A 21,891-nucleotide genomic window follows, 5' to 3' on the forward strand; every position below is an offset into this window, starting at 1 on the left:
TGTAGTAATCACCTGTCTGTAGTAATCACCTGTATGTGGTAATCACCTGTCTGTAGTAATCACCTGTCTGTAGTAATCACCTGTCTGTAGTAATCACCTGTCTGTAGTAATCACCTGTCTGTGGTAATCACCTGTCTGTAGTAATCACCTGTCTGTAGTAATCACCTGTCTGTAGTAATCACCTGTCTGTAGTAATCACATGTCTGTGGTTATCACCTGTCTGTAGTAATCACCTGTCTGTGGTAATCACCTGTCTGTGGTTATCACCTGTCTGTAGTAATCACCTGTCTGTGGTAATCACCTGTCTGTAGTAATCACCTGTCTGTGGTAATCACCTGTCTGTGGTTATCACCTGTCTGTAGTAATCACCTGTCTGTGGTAATCACCTGTCTGTAGTAATCACCTGTCTGTGGTAATCACCTGTCTGTAGTAATCACCTGTCTGTGGTAATCACCTGTCTGTGGTTATCACCTGTCTGTGGTAATCACCTGTCTGTAGTAATCACCTGTCTGTGGTTATCACCTGTCTGTAGTAATCACCTGTCAGTAGTTATCACCTGTCTGTGGTTATCACCTGTCTGTGGTAATCACCTGTCTGTGGTTATCACCTGTCTGTAGTAATCACCTGTCTTTAGTAATCACCTGTCTGTGGTTATCACCTGTCTGTAGTAATCACCTGTCTGTGGTAATCACCTGTCTGTAGTAATCACCTGTCTGTGGTAATCACCTGTCTGTGGTTATCACCTGTCTGTAGTAATCACCTGTCTGTGGTAATCACCTGTCTGTAGTAATCACCTGTCTGTGGTAATCACCTGTCTGTGGTTATCACCTGTCTGTAGTAATCACCTGTCTTTAGTAATCACCTGTCTGTGGTTATCACCTGTCTGTGGTTATCACCTGTCTGTAGTAATCACCTGTCTGTAGTAATCACCTGTCTGTGGTAATCACCTGTCTGTAGTAATCACCTGTCTGTAGTAATCACCTGTCTGTAGTAATCACCTGTCTATAGTAATTACCTGTCTGTAGTAATCACCTGTCTGTAGTAATCACCTGTCTGTGGTAATCACCTGTCTGTAGTAATCACCTGTCTGTGGTAATCACCTGTCTGTAGTAATCACCTGTCTGTGGTAATCACCTGTCTGTGGTTATCACCTGTCTGTAGTAATCACCTGTCTTTAGTAATCACCTGTCTGTGGTAATCACCTGTCTGTAGTAATCACCTGTCTGTAGTAATCACCTGTCTGTGGTAATCACCTGTCTGTAGTAATCACCTGTCTGTGGTAATCACCTGTCTGTAGTAATCACCTGTCTGTGGTAATCACCTGTCTGTGGTTATCACCTGTCTGTAGTAATCACCTGTCTTTAGTAATCACCTGTCTGTAGTAATAATCTGTCTGTAGTAATCACCTGTCTGTAGTAATCACCTGTCTGTAGTAATCACCTGTCTGTAGTAATCACCTGTCTGTGGTTATCACCTGTCTGTGGTAATCACCTGTCTGTAGTAATCACATGTCTGTTATATGGTATATCTGGTCTGTGTGTATCTAACATAACAGGGTAAAAGTGGATCCCTTCTCTTGTTGTTATATGGTATATCTGGTCTGTGTGTATCTAACATAACAGGGTAAAAGTGGATCCCTCTCTCTTGTTGTTATATGGTATATCTGGTCTGTGTGTATCTAACATAACAGGGTAAAAGTGGATCCCTCTCTCTTGTTGTTATATGGTATATCTAGTCTGTGTGTATCTAACATAACAGGGGTAAAAGTGGATCCCTCTCTCTTGTTGTTATATGGTATATCTAGTCTGTGTGTATCTAACATAACAGGGGTAAAAGTGGATCCCTCCAGAGATCTGTATATAATGACAAGATACTCATGTCTCCCCCCTAACAATGGGAGTCCAAAATAAGCCCACAGTAACGCATTGGGCTGATTTTGGAAAGATTTTGGAGAGAGTGAAACCTCTCACTTCGCATCTTCCTCTCTGATCTGTCTGAGGCCCCCCCCCCAAAAAAAAAAACTGCCGTAATGGATTATGGTCATTGTAGTTAATTACCACATTTCTGCGCAGAACTAGGTTGAATCTTTGCTTAATGAAAACTACAACTCCCTTCAGCCCAGCGTCTCACATAGTTCTGGACTTCATTTCTCTCCTGAACGATGTAATTTCTCTCTAGAGAAACGGCGGGTTGGGCTAACAAAACAAAAACCCCCAGAGCTAAACGTAATTCAAGTAATTGAATGTGGTTAATGTCTCAGCACTAGTAGTCTACCTCTCAAGGGACTTGGCTACGGCTTTATAGGCCTTCCCCAGTCCTCCTGCGTCCCCCAGGGCTGTAGACATCTCCATGTACATGTTCAGGAAGCGCTTGGCTGTCACCTGAAATTATTACAATTTGGGAAAATAATACACCAGATGTACATTTGATCCCAGAGAATAGATCCCAGAGGATAGATCCCAGAGTACAAATCCCAGAGAACAGATCCCAGAGAATAGATCCCAGAGGATAGATCCCAGAGGATAGATCCCAGAGAATAGATCCCAGAGAATAGATCCCAGAGGAGAGATCCCAGATAATAGATCCCAGAGGAGAGATCCCAGAGGATAGATCCCAGAGGAGAGATCCCAGAGGATAGATCCCAGAGGATAGATCCCAGAGGAGAGATCCCAGAGGACAGATCCCAGAGGAGAGATCCCAGAGGAGAGATCCCAGAGGACAGATCCCAGAGGAGAGATTCCAGAGGAGAGATTCCAGAGGACAGATCCCAGAGAATAGATCCCAGAGGAGAGATCCCAGAGGAGAGATCCCAGAGGAGAGCACTTATAATTAAAACACTCCAAAGTGGTCCTCCTGGTAATAGTAAAAACTAACATCTAATGATTAAAAAACAAAGCAACAAAACAAAATCACTTAATTCATTTAGAGCAGTGTTTCCCAACTCCAGTCCCCCCAACAGCCCAACTCCAGTCCTCCAGTCCCCCAACAGCCCAACTCCAGTCCTCCAGTTCCCCCAACAGCCCAACTCCAGTCCTCCAGTTCCCCCAACAGCCCAACTCCAGTCCTCTAGTCCCCCCAACAGCCCAACTCCAGTCCCAGTCCCCCCAACAGCCCAACTCCAGTCCTCCAGTCCCCCCAACAGCCCAACTCCAGTCCTCCAGTCCCCCCAACAACCCAACTCCAGTCCCCCCAACAGCCCAACTCCAGTCCTCCAGTCCCCCAACAGCCCAACTCCAGTCCCCCCAACAGCCCAACTCCAGTCCTCCAGTACCCCCAACAGCCCAACTCCAGTCCTCCAGTTCCCCCAACAGCCCAACTCCAGTCCCCCCAACAGCCCAACTCCAGTCCTCCAAACAGCCCAACAGTCCAGTCCTCCAGTCCCCCCAACAGCCCAACTCCAGTCCTCCAGTCCCCCCAACAGCCCAACTCCAGTCCTCCAGTTCCCCCAACAGCCCAACTCCAGTCCTCCAGTCCCCCCAACAGCCCAACTCCAGTCCCCCCAACAGCCCAACTCCAGTCCTCCAGTCCCCCCAACAGCCCAACTCCAGTCCTCCAGTCCCCCCAACAGCCCAACTCCAGTCCTCCAGTCCCCCCAACAGCCCAACTCCAGTCCTCCAGTCCTCCCAACAGCCCAACTCCAGTCCTCCAGTCCCCCCAACAGCCCAACTCCAGTCCTCCCAGCAGCCCAACTCCAGTCCTCCAGTCCCCCCAACAGCCCAACTCCAGTCCTCCAGTCCTCCCAACAGCCCAACTCCAGTCCTCCAGTCCCCCCAACAGCCCAACTCCAGTCCTCCAGTCCTCACCAACAGCCCAACTCCAGTCCCCCCAACAACCCAACTCCAGTCCCCCCAACAGCCCAACTCCAGTCCTCCAGTCCCCCCAACAGCCCAACTCCAGTCCTCCAGTCCTCCCAACAGACCAACTCCAGTCCTCCCAGCAGACCAACTCCAGTCCTCCAGTCCCCCCAACAGACCCAACTCCAGTCCCCCCAACAGCCCAACTCCAGTCCTCCAGTCCCCCCAACAGCCCAACTCCAGTCCTCCAGTCCCCCAACAGACCAACTCCAGTCCTCCCAGCAGACCAACTCCAGTCCTCCAGTCCTCCCAACAGCCCAACTCCAGTCCTCCAGTCCCCCCAACAGCCCAACTCCAGTCCTCCAGTCCCCCAACAGACCAACTCCAGTCCTCCCAGCAGACCAACTCCAGTCCTCCAGTCCCCCCAACAGACCAACTCCAGTCCCCCCAACAGCCCAACTCCAGTCCTCCCAACAGCCCAACTCCAGTCCTCCCAACAACCCAACTCCAGTCCCCCCAACAGCCCAACTCCAGTCATCCAGTCCCCAACAGACCAACTCCAGTCCTCCAGTCCCCCCAACAGCCCAACTCCAGTCCTCCCAACAGCCCAACTCCAGTCCCCCCAACAGCACAACTCCAGTCCTCCAGTCCCCCAACGGACCAACTCCAGTCCTCCAGTCCCCCCAACAGCCCAACTCCAGTACCCCCAACAGCCCAACTCCAGTCCTCCCAACAGCCCAACTCCAGTCCTCCAGTCCCCCCAACAGCCCAACTCCAGTACCCCCAACAGCCCAACTCCAGTCCTCCCAACAGCCCAACTCCAGTCCTCCAGTCCCCCCAACAGCCCAACTCCAGTCCTCCAGTACCCCCCAACAGCCCAACTCCAGTCCTCCAGTCCCCCCAACAGCCCAACTCCAGTCCTCCAGTCCTCCCAACAGCCCAACTCCAGTCCCCCCAACAGCCCAACTCCAGTACCCCCAACAGCCCAACTCCAGTCCCCCCAACAGCCCAACTCCAGTACCCCCAACAGCCCAACTCCAGTCCTCCCAACAGCCCAACTCCAGTCCTCCAGTCCCCCCAACAGCCCAACTCCAGTCCTCCAGTACCCCCCAACAGCCCAACTCCAGTCCTCCAGTCCCCCCAACAGCCCAACTCCAGTCCTCCAGTCCTCCAGTCCCCCCAACAGCCCAACTCCAGTCCCCCCAACAGCCCAACTCCAGTACCCCCAACAGCCCAACTCCAGTCCTCCCAACAGCCCAACTCCAGTCCTCCCAACAGACCAACTCCAGTCCTCCAGTCCTCCCAACAGCCCAACTCCAGTCCTCCCAACAGCCCAACTCCAGTCCTCCCAACAGCCCAACTCCAGTCCTCCCAACAGCCCAACTCCAGTCCTCCCAACAGACCAACTCCAGTCCTCCCAGCAGACCAACTCCAGTCCTCCCAACAGCCCAACTCCAGTCCTCCCAACAGCCCAACTCCAGTCCTCCCAACAGCCCAACTCCAGTCCTCCCAACAGCCCAACTCCAGTCCTCCCAACAGACCAACTCCAGTCCTCCCAGCAGACCAACTCCAGTCCTCCAGTCCTCCCAACAGCCCAACTCCAGTCCTCCCAACAGCCCAACTCCAGTCCTCCCAACAGCCTAACTCCAGTCCTCCCAACAGACCAACTCCAGTCCCCCCAACAGCCCAACTCCAGTCCTCCAGTCCTCCAGTCCTCAACAGCCCAACTCCAGTCCTCCAGTACTAGAGTTGTGCTGCCGGGGTTATTGGAGGACTGGAGTTGGGAAACACTGATTTAGAGGTACCTGGTCGCCGACACACTGATAGGCCAGACCCACACGGTAGGCCGCCTCCCCCTCGATTCTATGGTCTCCAGCTAGAGGAGACAGACAGACAGACAGACAGACAGACAGACAGACAGACAGACAGACAGACAGACAGACAGACAGACAGACAGACAGACAGACAGACAGACAGACAGACAGACAGACAGACAGACAGACAGACAGACAGACAGACAGACAGACAGACAGGAATGTATTGATTGAATGAGAACATTGTGTCAGTTGTATATGTAAAGCCACACACTGGTCTCCCTCACCTTCCTTGGCCATCTGGAAGGCCTTGCTCAGCGTGTCTATAGCAGCTCTGTAGTCGTTATCCTGTAGTGGTCTGTCTGCCAGCTGGGTGTACACCCTCCAGAGACTCTCACAGGCCTGGCAGTGGAGAGACCTGCCCCCCTCACTGCTCCATGCCCGCCCTGCTGTCAGCTGGTAGAAGCACTCATACTGTTCCCTGGCACTGTCCAACTGACCTAGAGGGAGAGAGAGGGGGGAAAGGGGGAGAGAGAGAGGGGGGGAGAGAGAGGGGGGATAGGGAGAGAGAGGGGAGAGAGAGAGAGAGGGAGAGGGAGAGAGAGAGAGGAGGGAGAGGGGGGTGGAGAGAGAGGGGGGGAGAGAGAGAGAGGGGGGGAGAGGGAGGGAGAGAAGGAGAGAGAGGGAGGGGGGGAGGGAGAGAGAGAGAGAGGGGGGGAGAGGGGGGGAGAGGGAGAGGGGGGGAGAGGGAGAGAGAGAGGGGGGGAGAGGGAGAGGGGGGAGAGAGGGGGAGAGGGGGAGAGAGAGAGAGAGCGAGAGAGGGGGGAGAGGGAGAGAGAGAGAAGGGGGGGAGAGAGAGAGGGGGGAAGGGGGGAGAGAGAGAGAGAGAGGGAGATGAGACACATCTCAATATACACATCTCAGTGACCGTCCTCCATCTACAGTATCTACACCCTGCATGTGTGTGTATATTATCATGTTCCATGTGTGTGTGTATATATTATCTTGTTGTGTGTGTGTGTGTGTTGACCCACCTTGCTCCATGTAGACTCGTCCCATGTTAGCTAGAGCCTCAGCCTCCTTCCTCCCTCCATCTATCTTGACCCTGCGGGCCGAGCTCAGGCTGGTCTGGTAGAAGTGACAGGACAACCACCTGTCCTCTGGCTCGCTGAAGTACTGGGCCAAAGACACCTGCCGGTCGTACACAGCACTCCACGCACCTGGCAGAGATACGCACACGTTTAGTCTGAACGATGACTTACGGTTCAATCTGCACCAGGTAGCCTAGAGGTTAACAGCGTTGGGCCACGAACCAAAAAGGTCGCTGGTTCGAACCCCCTAAGACGACTAGGTGACAAATCTGTCAATGTGCCCTTGAGCAAGGCACTTAACCCGAATTGTTCTTGTAAGTCTCTCTGGATAAGAATGTCTGTAACGTAATGTTCCTCTGCTTAAATTTAAGCGGTGTCCGTGCCTGTGTCTACTTGCTCTGAGGGCTGTCTCAGTCCTGGTCAGGTAGTGTCGTAGTGTCTACTTGCTCTGAGGGCTGTCTCAGTCCTGGTCAGGTAGTGTAGTAGTGTCTACTTGCTCTGAGGGCTGTCTCAGTCCTGGTCAGGTAGTGTCTACCTGCTCTGAGAGCTGTCTCAGTCCTGGTCAGGTAGTGTCTACCTGCTCTGAGAGCTGTCTCAGTCCTGGTCAGGTAGTGTAGTAGTGTCTACCTGCTCTGAGAGCTGTCTCAGTCCTGGTCAGGTAGTGTCTACCTGCTCTGAGAGCTGTCTCAGTCCTGGTCAGGTAGTGTCGTAGTGTCTACCTGCTCTGAGAGCTGTCTCAGTCCTGGTCAGGTAGTGTCGTAGTGTCTACCTGCTCTGAGAGCCGTCTCAGTCCTGGTCAGGTAGTGTCTACCTGCTCTGAGAGCTGTCTCAGTCCTGGTCAGGTAGTGTCTACCTGCTCTGAGAGCTGTCTCAGTCCTGGTCAGGTAGTGTCGTAGTGTGTACCTGCTCTGAGAGCTGTCTCAGTCCTGGTCAGGTAGTGTCTACCTGCTCTGAGAGCCGTCTCAGTCCTGGTCAGGTAGTGTCGTAGTGTCTACCTGCTCTGAGAGCTGTCTCAGTCCTGGTCAGGTAGTGTCTACCTGCTCTGAGAGCCGTCTCAGTCCTGGTCAGGTAGTGTCGTAGTGTCTACCTGCTCTGAGAGCTGTCTCAGTCCTGGTCAGGTAGTGTCGTAGTGTCTACCTGCTCTGAGAGCTGTCTCAGTCCTGGTCAGGTAGTGTCTACCTGCTCTGAGAGCTGTCTCAGTCCTGGTCAGGTAGTGTCGTAGTGTCTACCTGCTCTGAGAGCTGTCTCAGTCCTGGTCAGGTAGTGTCTACCTGCTCTGAGAGCCGTCTCAGTCCTGGTCAGGTAGTGTCGTAGTGTCTACCTGCTCTGAGAGCTGTCTCAGTCCTGGTCAGGTAGTGTCGTAGTGTCTACCTGCTCTGAGAGCTGTCTCAGCCCTGGTCAGGTAGTGTCTACCTGCTCTGAGAGCTGTCTCAGTCCTGGTCAGGTAGTGTGTACCTGCTCTGAGAGCTGTCTCAGTCCTGGTCAGGTAGTGTCGTAGTGTGTACCTGCTCTGAGAGCTGTCTCAGTCCTGGTCAGGTAGTGTCGTAGTGTCTACCTGCTCTGAGAGCTGTCTCATCCCTGGTCAGGTAGTGTGTACCTGCTCTGAGAGCTGTCTCAGTCCTGGTCAGGTAGTGTCGTAGTGTCTACCTGCTCTGAGAGCTGTCTCATCCCTGGTCAGGTAGTGTGTACCTGCTCTGAGAGCTGTCTCAGTCCTGGTCAGGTAGTGTCGTAGTGTGTACCTGCTCTGAGAGCTGTCTCAGCCCTGGTCAGGTAGTGTCGTAGTGTCTACCTGCTCTGAGAGCTGTCTCAGTCCTGGTCAGGTAGTGTCTACCTGCTCTGAGAGCTGTCTCAGTCCTGGTCAGGTAGTGTCGTAGTGTCTACCTGCTCTGAGAGCTGTCTCAGTCCTGGTCAGGTAGTGTGTACCTGCTCTGAGAGCTGTCTCAGCCCTGGTCAGGTAGTGTCGTAGTGTGTGCAGTTTGGCTGGCTGCTCCTCCAGTGATTTATGCTGCCAGATAGCTGATCCAGGACCTGCTGCTAACCTGATCTCCTTCCAGCGCTGCAGCAGCGAGAACAGCTCAGAGAACGACCTGGAGAAGAGGAAGAGAGAGGCAGAGAGAGGGATAGAGAGAGAGGGGGATGAGAGAGAGAGAGGTAGAGAGGGAGAGAGAGAGAGGGGGATGAGAGAGAGAGAGGTAGAGAGGGAGAGAGGGAGAGAGAGAGAGGGAGAGAGAGAGAGAGAGAGAGAGAGAGAGAGAGAGAGGGGGATGAGAGAGAGAGAGGTAGAGAGGGAGAGAGAGAGAGAGGGATGAGAGAGAGAGAGAGAGAGAGGTAGAGAGGGAGAGAGGGAGAGAGGGAGAGAGAGAGAGAGAGAGAGGACGAAAGTTTGCCTATCATTCATTCATTCATTCCAAGCTAATTCTATCAATATGAGCATTGGCTGAAGCAGAAAGGGGGAGGGATGAGAGAGGGGAGAGATGAGAGGGGGGGTGAGAGGGGGGAGACAGTTTGGCCAAATTTAATAACTCAATTATTTCTAATCTAGTTCAGTTAGCACTGGACAGTGTTAGATCAAGAGTGAAATATATATATGTTTAATTAGTTATGAAGGGTGTACGTCTGTTTAATTAGTTATGAAGTGAGTACGTCTGTTTAATTAGTTATGAAGTGAGTACGTCTGTTTAGTTAGTTATGAAGGGTGTACGTCTGTTTAATTAGTTATGAAGGGTGTACGTCTGTTTAATTAGTTATGAAGGGCGTACGTCTGTTTAATTTGTTATGAAGGGCGTACGTCAGTTTAATTAGTTATGAAGGGCGTACGTCTGTTTAATTAGTTATGAAGGGCGTACGTCTGTTTAATTAGTTATGAAGGGCGTACGTCTGTTTAATTAGTTATGAAGGGCGTACGTCTGTTTAATTAGTTATGAAGGGTGTACGTCTGTTTAATTAGTTATGAAGGGTGTACGTCTGTTTAATAAGTTATGAAGGGTGTACGTCTGTTTAATTAGTTATGAAGGGTGTACGTCTGTTTAATTAGTTATGAAGTGTGTACGTCTGTTTAATTAGTTATGAAGGGTGTACGTCTGTTTAATTAGTTATGAAGGGTGTACGTCTGTTTAATTAGTTATGAAGGGTGTACGTCTGTTTAATTAGTTATGAAGTGAGTACGTCTGTTTAATTAGTTATGAAGGGTGTACGTCTGTTTAATTAGTTATGAAGGGTGTACGTCTGTTTAATTAGTTATGAAGGGTGTACGTCTGTTTAATTAGTTATGAAGGGTGTACGTCTGTTTAATTAGTTATGAAGGGTGTACATCTGTTTAATTAGTTATGAAGGGTGTACGTCTGTTTAATTAGTTATGAAGTGAGTACGTCTGTTTAATTAGTTATGAAGTGTGTACGTCTGTTTAATTAGTTATGAAGGGCGTACGTCTGTTTAATTAGTTATGAAGGGCGTACGTCTGTTTAATTAGTTATGAAGGGCGTACGTCTGTTTAATTAGTTATGAAGGGCGTACGTCTGTTTAATTAGTTATGAAGGGCGTACGTCTGTTTAATTAGTTATGAAGGGTGTACGTCTGTTTAATTAGTTATGAAGGGTGTACGTCTGTTTAATTAGTTATGAAGCGTGTACAAAAGCGTGTACGTCTGTTTAATTAGTTGTGAAGGGTGTACAAAAGCATGTACGTCTGTTTAATTAGTTATGAAGGGCGTACGTCTGTTTAATTAGTTATGAAGGGTGTACGTCTGTTTAATTAGTTATGAAGCGTGTACGTCTGTTTAATTAGTTATGAAGGGTGTACGTGTTTCTGACCTATGGAAGCCTCCACGCAGCATCTCTACACAGGCGTTTTGCCTCACGCTGTTACGGAACCTGACAACAGAGAGGATGTAAAACCTGAACTAAGAGTACAAAACATTAAAGAACAACTTCCTGTTACTGCCTACAAACACCCACCTGTACTGGATACCGTACTTATTCATCTAGTTAGGATTTCCCACACATTTTAGCAGGTAGTGTAACGTTCGTCTATTTCTTCCTCCTCCTCGGATGAGAAGAAGGAGTATGGATCGGACCAAAACGCAGTGGTTAAAGAATACATGAAGATTTATTAAAGAAAGACGAAACACGATGAACACTTGGATAACTTACAAAATAACAAACGACGTAGACCGACCTGAACATAAGAACGCACGAACAGGTAAGACTAGCACAAACGATACAGTCCCGTGTGGCAACAAACACAGACACAGGAACAATCACCCACAAACAAACAGTCAGAACAGCCTACCTTAATATGGTTCTCAATCAGAGGAAACGTCAAACACCTGTCCCTGATTGAGAACCATATCAGGCCAATAGACAAATAACCTAAACATAGAAACACATAACATAGAATGCCCACCCCAACTCACGCCCTGACCAACTAAACACATACAAAAACAAGGAAAACAGGTCAGGAACGTGACAGGTAGAGTGGGCAACTTTGGTACTTTCAGAGGCGTGAGGAAGAAACTTGTTGAAGGTATACTCTTTGGAAAATAGTTTTATGTGAAAACCAGACTTTCTGCACTGTTTTGTTCAAATTATTTGTTAAATTTAGTATAGTATACGCTTCAGTCTTAAGCATCCTAGTTGAAGGCTTCAAAGGGAAGCATGATGTGATCCTGGTTGGTATTCCAACTGACTATAGGCTACTAACCTGGCAATCCAACAGACTATAGGCTACTAACCTGGCAATCCAACTGACTATAGGCTACTAACCTGGCAATCCAACTGACTATAGGCTACTAACCTGGCAATCCAACTGACTATAGGCTACTAACCTGGCAATCCAACTGATTATAGGCTACTAACCTGGCAATCCAACTGACTATAGGCTACTAACCTGGCAATCCAACTGACTATAGGCTACTAACCTGGCAATCCAACTGACTATAGGCTACTAACCTGGCAATCCAACTGATTATTGGCTACTAACCTGGCAATCCAACAGACTATAGGCTACTAACCTGGCAATCCAACTGATTATAGGCTACTAACCTGGCAATCCAACAGACTATAGGCTACTAACCTGGCAATCCAACTGATTATTGGCTACTAACCTGGCAATCCAACTGATTATAGGCTACTAACCTGGCAATCCAACAGACTATAGGCTACTAACCTGGCAATCCAACTGACTATAGGCTACTAACCTGGCAATCCAACTGATTATAGGCTACTAACCTGGCAATCCAACTGATTATTGGCTACTAACCTGGCAATCCAACTGATTATTGGCTACTAACCTGGCAATCCAACTGATTATTGGCTACTAACCTGGCAATCCAACTGACTATAGGCTACTAACCTGGCAATCCAACAGACTATAGGCTACTAACCTGGCAATCCAACAGACTATAGGCTACTAACCTGGCAATCCAACTGATTATAGGCTACTAACCTGGCAATCCAACAGACTATAGGCTACTAACCTGGCAATCCAACTGATTATAGGCTACTAACCTGGCAATCCAACTGATTATAGGCTACTAACCTGGCAATCCAACTGATTATAGGCTACTAACCTGGCAATCCAACTGACTATAGGCTACTAACCTGGCAATCCAACTGATTATAGGCTACTAACCTGGCAATCCAACTGATTATAGGCTACTAATTTGGCAATCCAACAGACTATAGGCTACTAACCTGGCAATCCAACAGACTATAGGCTACTAACCTGGCAATCCAACTGATTATAGGCTACTAACTTGGCAATCCAACAGACTATAGGCTACTAACCTGGCAATCCAACAGACTATAGGCTACTAACCTGGCAATCCAACTGACTATAGGCTACTAACCTGGCAATCCAACAGACTATAGGCTACTAACCTGGCAATCTAACTGACTATAGGCTACTAACCTGGCAATCCAACTGATTATAGGCTACTAACCTGGCAATCCAACAGACTATAGGCTACTAACCTGGCAATCCAACAGACTATAGGCTACTAAAACAAACAGTTTACCGCTGCGCTTCGGAGTTTTGATAATATCAGCATTCGGGAAAAATCTACTAATCACACGTTGCTATTTATCGCTGACCAGCAGATGTCACTAATGTGCACTGCATCGGATAATGACGCTCAGAGAAATTAACCTATTTTTTGACACAATTGGCTGAAAAGCCTCAATGCTTCAGGAAGCTTTGTTTCCCCATCACGACCTTTAGCTGGCGGCATTCATGGACAGACAGGGGAACAGGGCTTTGAAGTGAAGTAGACAATCACCCAGCATTGCACTGCAGGTCACCTAGCATTGGGTGGTTTGTAGTGACCTCTACTGGTGAACATGTGAACTGCACTGAATTGAGCTGAGCAGCGAAGTGCATAAATAGACCTAGACACATAATAAACAAATGAATTGACTTATAGGGCGATTCAACTGATTATAGGCAAATGAATTGACTTACAGGGCGATTCAAATGATTAAATGCAAATGAATCAACTTACAGAGCGATTCAACTGATTATAGGCAAATTAATTGACCTACAGGACGATTCAACTGATTAAAGGCAAATGAATTGACTTACAGGGAGATTTCATCCTTGGAAACAGTTGGTGTCTGGCTTCTTGCAGGCTGAGCTGTTTCAGTTTCTTTCCCCTTTCTCTGCATCCTAAAAACATGTGTAGGCCTTGGTCAGTGTAATGTCTGTAATATCAATAAACTACTTTATTATAGATGGATAATGTCTGATATCAATAAACTACTGTATTATAGACCGATAATGTCTGTTATCAACTAACTACTGTATTATAGACAGGTAATGTCTGTTATCAACTAACTACTGTATTATAGATGGGTAATGTCTGTAATATCAACTAACTACTGTATTATAGACCGATAATGTCTGTTATCAACTAACTACTGTATTATAGACCGATAATGTCTGTTATCAACTAACTACTGTATTATAGACGGGTAATGTCTGTTATCAACTAACTACTGTATTATAGACAGGTAATGTCTGATATCAACTAACTACTGTATTATAGACCGATAATGTCTGTTATCAACTAACTACTGTATTATAGACGGATAATGTCTGTTATCAACTAACTACTGTATTATAGACGGATAATGTCTGTTATCAACTAACTACTGTATTATAGACCGATAATGTCTGTTATCAACTAACTACTGTATTATAGACCGATAATGTCTGTTATCAACTAACTACTGTATTATAGACCGATAATGTCTGTTATCAACTAACTACTGTATTATAGACGGATAATGTCTGTTATCAACTAACTACTGTATTATAGACGGATAATGTCTGTAATATCAACTAACTACTGTATTATAGACGGATAATGTCTGTTATCAACTAACTACTGTATTATAGACGGATAATGTCTGTAATATCAACTAACTACTGTATTATAGACGGGTAATGTCTGTAATATCAACTAACTACTGTATTATAGACGGGTAATGTCTGTAATATCAACTAACTACTGTATTATAGACGGGTAATGTCTGTAATATCAACTAACTACTGTATTATAGACGGGTAATGTCTGATATCAACTAACTACTGTATTATAGACGGATAATGTCTGTAATATCAACTAACTACTTTCAAACCGACATGTGCACAACTATGGGGAAAAACAGACTATATTAATATTCAATGTTTATTAAAAACATAAATACATTTGCACACATAAGCACTTGTCTCTCAGATAAATTGTTACTGTTGTTGGCTAGCTAATACAGCGTTACACTTGTTGGCTAGCTAATACATCATTAGACTTGTTGGCTAGCTAATACATCATTAGACTTGTTGGCTAGCTAATACAGCGTTACACTTGTTGGCTAGCTAATACATCATTACACTTGTTGGCTAGCTAATACAGCGTTACACTTGTTGGCTAGCTAATACATCATTACACTTGTTGGCTAGCTAATACATCATTACAGTTGGCTAGCTAATACATCATTACACTTGTTGGCTGGCTAATACATCATTACACTTGTTGGCTAGCTAATACATCATTACACTTGTTGGCTAGCTAATACATCATTACAGTTGGCTAGCTAATACATCATTACACTTGTTGGCTAGCTAATACATCATTACACTTGTTGGCTAGCTAATACATCATTACACTTGTTGGCTAGCTAATACATCATTACACTTGTTGGCTAGCTAATACATCATTACAGTTGGCTAGCTAATACATCATTACACTTGTTGGCTAGCTAATACATCATTACACTTGTTGGCTAGCTAATACATCATTACACTTGTTGGCTAGCTAATACATCATTACACTTGTTGGCTAGCTAATACATCATTACAGTTGGCTAGCTAATACATCATTACACTTGTTGGCTAGCTAATACATCATTACACTTGTTGGCTAGCTAATACATCATTACACTTGTTGGCTAGTTAATACATCATTACACTTGTTGGCTAGCTAATACATCATTACACTTGTTGGCAAGCTTGCGAATTTGAGCCATATTAGCATAGACGTGATATCAGTCAAAACCCCTCAAAACAAGACTCAGTATCAAGAAGATAAAACAAGGCAAAATTAAACATGTCCTCCCCCACGAATGATGCAGCCCCCTCCCCCCCTTGGGCCAATTGGGATATTGCGTGTGACTAACACATTTCAGTTAATGACCATAGCTCATCCCCTTGGGCCAATCAGTGTAATGTTGTAAACACCGGATCTCTATGACAAGGTGGATTTCTCTATGGCTATTGGTTGGGCCAGTGCTCTCTGAGATATCGCATGTGACTGACTAATGTACAAACGTACTAAAGGCCAGAGAGAGAGAGATCCACAGTCCCCTCCGTAGGAGACAACTAGCTGAAACGAACCACCTACGATTCTCCACATGGCAGCTTCTTGTCATTGTTGCCAGCTATCTGGCCATCCAGAATCATGGCAGCTTCTTGTCATTGTTGCTAGCTATCTGACCATCCAGAATCATGGCAGCTTCTTGTCATTGTTGCTAGCTATCTGGCCATCCAGAATCATGGCAGCTTCTTGTCATTGTTGCTAGCTATCTGGCCATCCAGAATCATGGCAGCTTTTTGTCATTGTTGCTAGCTATCTGACCATCCAGAATCATGGCAGCTTCTTGTCATTGTTGCTAGCTATCTGACCATCCAGAATCATGGCAGCTTCTTGTCATTGTTGCTAGCTATCTGACCATCCAGAATCATGGCAGCTTCTTGTCATTGTTGCTAGCTATCTGGCCATCCAGAATCATGTCAGCTTCTTGTCATTGTTGCTAGCTATCTGACCATCCAGAATCATGGCAGCTTATTGTCATTGTTGCTAGCTATCTGACCATCCAGAATCATGGCAGCTTCTTGTCATTGTTGCTAGCTATCTGGCCATCCAGAATCATGTCAGCTTCTTGTCATTGTTGCTAGCTATCTGGCCATCCAGAATCATGGCAGCTTTTTGTCATTGTTGCTAGCTATCTGGCCATCCAGAATCATGGCAGCTTTTTGTCATTGTTGCTAGCTATCTGGCCATCCAGAATCATGGCAGCTTCTTGTCATTGTTGCTAGCTATCTGGCCATCCAGAATCATGGCAGCTTTTTGTCATTGTTGCTATCTATCTGGCCATCCAGAATCATGGCAGCTTCTTGTCATTGTTGCTAGCTATCTGGCCATCCAGAATCATGGCAGCTTTTTGTCATTGTTGCTAGCTATCTGGCCATCCAGAATCATGGCAGCTTCTTGTCATTGTTGCTATCTATCTGGCCATCCGGATTCACGACACACTTCTGTCCCATTGAAGCGTGTGTATCGTTTTTTCTCTCTCGTGGTGTTGTCTCCTAACCCGTCTAATGTGGATGTAGGTTTGCTCTCAAATTCTAGGCGGACTTCTTCCTTCTCCCTACAGTTTTCAGAGATGTTCTGGCTCATGTGAACTACAATCCCCCACGCGGTGTTGTAACGTTTACAAACATACATCTACTGTAGAAGTTTTGCACAGATCCATACAGCCTCCATCCGACAAAAAAACGACTTTTCGCTTGATAGCTAATTAGCACAGGTGGTTGCCTTTGTTTTCCATAAACAAGTACTGTAACATAAAGATATGGCTGTGTGGGAACCGTAACCCTATAAAGGTGTGTGGTCATTTAAAATGTATTTCTCGCTGATATGTTCTTTATGTTTCCAAAACAGTACCACATCTGATCCGTGTTAATGTTTACTGGAAGCGTTGGGACTCTCAACACAACTCCTCCATCAGAATATACTACGGTCAATAGGCGCTAAAGCAGTTAGCATCTGATCCGTGTTAATGTTTACTGCAAGCGTTGGGACTCTCAACACAACTCCTCCATCAGAATATACTACGGTCAATAGGCGCTAAAGCAGTTAGCATCTGATCCGTGTTAATGTTTACTGCAAGCGTTGGGACTCTCAACACAACTCCTCCATCAGAATATACTACGGTCAATAGGCGCTAAAGCAGTTAGCATCTGATCCGTGTTAATGTTTACTGCAAGCGTTGGGACTCTCAACACAACTCCTCCATCAGAATATACTACGGTCAATAGGCGCTGAAGCAGTTAGCATCTGATCCGTGTTAATGTTTACTGGAAGCGTTGGGACTCTCAACACAACTCCTCCATCAGAATATACTACGGTCAATAGGCGCTGAAGCAGTTAGCATCTGATCCGTGTTAATGTTTACTGGAAGCGTTGGGACTCTCAACACAACTCCTCCATCAGAATATACTACGGTCAATAGGCGCTGAAGCAGTTAGCATCTGATCCGTGTTAATGTTTACTGGAAGCGTTGGGACTCTCAACACAACTCCTCCATCAGAATATACTACGGTCAATAGGCGCTGAAGCAGTTAGCATCTGATCCGTGTTAATGTTTACTGCAAGCGTTGGGACTCTCAACACAACTCCTCCATCAGAATATACTACGGTCAATAGGCGCTGAAGCAGTTAGCATCTGATCCGTGTTAATGTTTACTGGAAGCGTTGGGACTCTCAACACAACTCCTCCATCAGAATATACTACGGTCAATAGGCGCTGAAGCAGTTAGCATCTGATCCGTGTTAATGTTTACTGGAAGCGTTGGGACTCTCAACACAACTCCTCCATCAGAATATACTACGGTCAATAGGCGCTGAAGCAGTTAGCATCTGATCCGTGTTAATGTTTACTGCAAGCGTTGGGACTCTCAACACAACTCCTCCATCAGAATATACTACGGTCAATAGGCGCTAAAGCAGTTAGCATCTGATCCGTGTTAATGTTTACTGCAAGCGTTGGGACTCTCAACACAACTCCTCCATCAGAATATACTACGGTCAATAGGCGCTGAAGCAGTTAGCATCTGATCCGTGTTAATGTTTACTGGAAGCGTTGGGACTCTCAACACAACTCCTCCATCAGAATATACTACGGTCAATAGGCGCTGAAGCAGTTAGCATCTGATCCGTGTTAATGTTTACTGGAAGCGTTGGGACTCTCAACACAACTCCTCCATCAGAATATACTACGGTCAATAGGCGCTGAAGCAGTTAGCATCTGATCCGTGTTAATGTTTACTGGAAGCGTTGGGACTCTCAACACAACTCCTCCATCAGAATATACTACGGTCAATAGGCGCTGAAGCAGTTAGCATCTGATCCGTGTTAATGTTTACTGGAAGCGTTGGGACTCTCAACACAACTCCTCCATCAGAATATACTACGGTCAATAGGCGCTGAAGCAGTTAGCATCTGATCCGTGTTAATGTTTACTGCAAGCGTTGGGACTCTCAACACAACTCCTCCATCAGAATATACTACGGTCAATAGGCGCTGAAGCAGTTAGCATCTGATCCGTGTTAATGTTTACTGGAAGCGTTGGGACTCTCAACACAACTCCTCCATCAGAATATACTACGGTCAATAGGCGCTAAAGCAGTTAGCATCTGATCCGTGTTAATGTTTACTGCAAGCGTTGGGACTCTCAACACAACTCCTCCATCAGAATATACTACGGTCAATAGGCGCTGAAGCAGTTAGCATCTGATCCGTGTTAATGTTTACTGCAAGCGTTGGGACTCTCAACACAACTCCTCCATCAGAATATACTACGGTCAATAGGCGCTGAAGCAGTTAGCATCTGATCCGTGTTAATGTTTACTGCAAGCGTTGGGACTCTCAACACAACTCCTCCATCAGAATATACTACGGTCAATAGGCGCTAAAGCAGTTAGCATCTGATCCGTGTTAATGTTTACTGGAAGCGTTGGGACTCAACACAACTCCTCCATCAGAATATACTACGGTCAATAGGCGCTGAAGCAGTTAGCATCTGTGAATGGAGTAGATGTAGCCAAGTTAGACCACCCATGTTGCGCCTAAATGTGTGTGCGTACCTTCTAGTGGTCACTAGTGTGGTATATGGCCAATAGACTGTACCACGGCTAAGGGCTGTTCTTATTTCTGGACACAGCCCCCAGCCGTGGTATATTGGCCATGAATCAGAAACCCCGGAGGTGCTTTATTGCGATTATAAACTGGTTACCAACGTAATTAGACCAGTAAAAATACATGTTTTGTCATACCCGTGGTATATGGTCTGATATACCATGACTGTCAGCTAATCAGCATTCAGGGCTCGAAGCACCCAGTTTCTGATATCGATTATAGCTTAGGCAGCTGGCCGCTAGATCTTCTCTAAATAGGCTTTATCGATTACAGCAAGCATCAAACTTATTATATATGTTTTATTATAGTTAGGCCTACTTGTGTATTTGAGGGTAGAAACACGACACAAATAAATACATAAATGAAAGGTTTCATTCTTATATCGACCCACCTGGACCATGGACTGGTCTGCTCTTGGGCAGGTGAGCGTTTGTCCACTTTGTTGATGTTTGGTAGGAAGGTCACTTTTTGCCGCGGTGCGAATTCTGCACTCATCCTCTCCAGTTAATTTGCCAAAGTATGAAAACGTGGATTTATCAAGTCAATGTTCTATTTTGAAATCATACCGTTTTTGCATTATAATTCGGAAATTGAAACCTAAGCTGTCAACGATGTTGTAAAAGTAGTTTAGGACACTTTTCAAAAAAGTTAGAAAACTTCCATGATCAAACCTGCTTTTTCTCTGTGCGTTTATCCAACCGAGGCAGTCGCTATAGCAACACTTCCGGGAACGCAAGGAAAGTTCTACACTTTTGGCCATGTTCCAATACTGTTGAACTGCCTCCCCTTCTCTTCGTAATTTTCTTTTTTTTTTGTAAATCACATAGAAAGACGAATCACTTAAAAAACGTTGACCCATGGGACATGGGAAGGAGAGGGGAGTATGTTTATTACAGGCTGCCAAATGTAACAAAAGCCTACTCTATTTTGGGGGAACTGTGTGTGTGTCTGTCTCTGTCTGCCTCTTTCTCACACTCTTTCTTTCTCGTTTTCTCTCTCTCACTCATTGTGTGTCTCTCTGTGTGTGTGTGTGGTCAAATTAAATTTACATGTATTAATTTAGCTGCACATTCTATAAATATTTGGCAATTTCTTCAAATAGATGTTACAATAGACATAAATGTGCTTTCAAATAAAATAGCAAGATTTTAATTAATTAATTTAAACAACAAAAGCAGGATGTAATTGGAAACCAATTTAATCAACTCGTGTTTTTTTAATATAGCCTTTTTCCAGTGTTTGGACCAGTAAACTTGACTTCTGTGACTTGTTGTCTGATGGGTGAGTGGCTGTCTGTTTTCCCCTATCTAGCTCACTACTTTGGACCAGGGCCCCATAGGTCCAAACGGATTAGGCTGCCATTTGGGATACACTTAGACTCTCAGAACATCTCAGAACTAACCCCTTTTTACAGAAAATCATAAGGCGCCAGTCTAAGACACAGCTAGTTTATGATATTAACAATCACTAGATGAAGAGAAACATTTTTTTAATTCACAACTCAATGCTATACAGATGAAGTGGTTTTGTTTTATAACTGTGTGACTGGGAACTGCGACCAGAGAGTAGGTTCCACCGGTGGGTTTGGGGTGTTGAGGTCTGGTCTGCTATAGGAAACATGCTGCTTATGATTAGCCATACTAAGTCTGGTAAAACTAATAAGGACAACACACACACACACACACACACACACACACACACACACACACACACACACACACACACACACACACACACACACACACACACACACACACACACACACACACACACACACACACACACACACACACACACACACATACTGGTGGAACTAAAAGAAACAATGAAACCGATGCGGTTCCTCTAATGAAACCTATATAGTGGAACAGCTGCTAGCTCAAAGACATGAGATCACCATTGAAGTGGTGTGATATGTTAGACTGTTAGCTTTTAATTAGCAGTGATATCAGACTGCTTTGGTTACTTTCCTAAAATAAATCTAATTTGTTGCTGTTCAAGGAAGCCAATAAGAGTTATATCAAAAAGGAAGTTGTGTGGTTGATATAAAATGCTAATTTGATTTAAGACATTTTCCTCATCGGTACCATGTCTTCAGAAGAGTATAGAACAGAACCGAACAGAGCAGAACAGAACAGAGCAGAGCAGAGCAGAGCAGAACAGAACAGAGCAGAACAGAACAGAGCAGAACAGAACAGAGCAGAACAGAGCAGAACAGAGCAGAGCAGAACAGAACCGAACAGAGCAGAACAGAGCAGAACAGAGCAGAACAGAACAGAGCAGAACAGAACAGAACAGAACAGAGCAGAACAGAACAGAACAGAACAGAGCAGAACAGAGCAGAACAGAACAGAGCAGAACAGAGCAGAACAGAACAGAGCAGAACAGAACAGAGCAGAACAGAACTGAGCAGAACAGAGCAGAACAGAGCAGAACAGAACAGAGCAGAGCAGAACAGAACAGAACAGAGCAGAACAGAGCAGAACAGAGCAGAGCAGGACAGAGCAGAACAGAGCAGGACAGAGCAGAACAGGGGCGGCAGGTAGCCTAGCGGTTAATAGCGTTGGACCAGTAACCAAAATATTTCTGGTTCGAATCCCTGACTTGACTAGGTACAAAATCTGTCAATGTGCCCTTGAGCAAGGCACTTCGCCCTAATTGTTCCTGTAAGTTTGCCAGAGTGTCTGCTAAATGACTAAAATGTCAGGTTGACCCCCAGAGGG

At 46.0% G+C, this 21,891-nt stretch overlaps 1 protein-coding gene across 2 annotated transcripts in view; it reads right to left on the reverse strand.

Annotated features, from left to right (window-relative positions):
• Positions 1-19,865, reverse strand: part of ttc29 (tetratricopeptide repeat domain 29) — a 26,398-nt gene extending 6,533 nt beyond the window's left edge. For both annotated transcript variants that reach the window (XR_011672071.1, XM_071378021.1), the window contains exons 1-8: positions 19,560-19,865; positions 13,276-13,359; positions 10,509-10,568; positions 8,623-8,786; positions 6,643-6,828; positions 5,896-6,108; positions 5,600-5,670; positions 2,275-2,381 (exon numbers count right to left, since the gene is read on the reverse strand). Coding sequence is in view for 1 of the 2 variants with exons in the window: in XM_071378021.1 (XP_071234122.1) it covers positions 2,275-2,381; positions 5,600-5,670; positions 5,896-6,108; positions 6,643-6,828; positions 8,623-8,786; positions 10,509-10,568; positions 13,276-13,359; positions 19,560-19,663 (989 nt within the window). In the remaining variant the exon portion in view is untranslated. The remainder of the gene's footprint in view (positions 1-2,274; positions 2,382-5,599; positions 5,671-5,895; positions 6,109-6,642; positions 6,829-8,622; positions 8,787-10,508; positions 10,569-13,275; positions 13,360-19,559) is intronic.
• Between the last annotated feature and the right edge of the window lie 2,026 nt (positions 19,866-21,891).

The sequence above is a fragment of the Salvelinus alpinus genome, chromosome 31 (assembly GCF_045679555.1).
Source record: "Salvelinus alpinus chromosome 31, SLU_Salpinus.1, whole genome shotgun sequence".
NCBI lineage: Eukaryota > Metazoa > Chordata > Actinopteri > Salmoniformes > Salmonidae > Salvelinus > Salvelinus alpinus.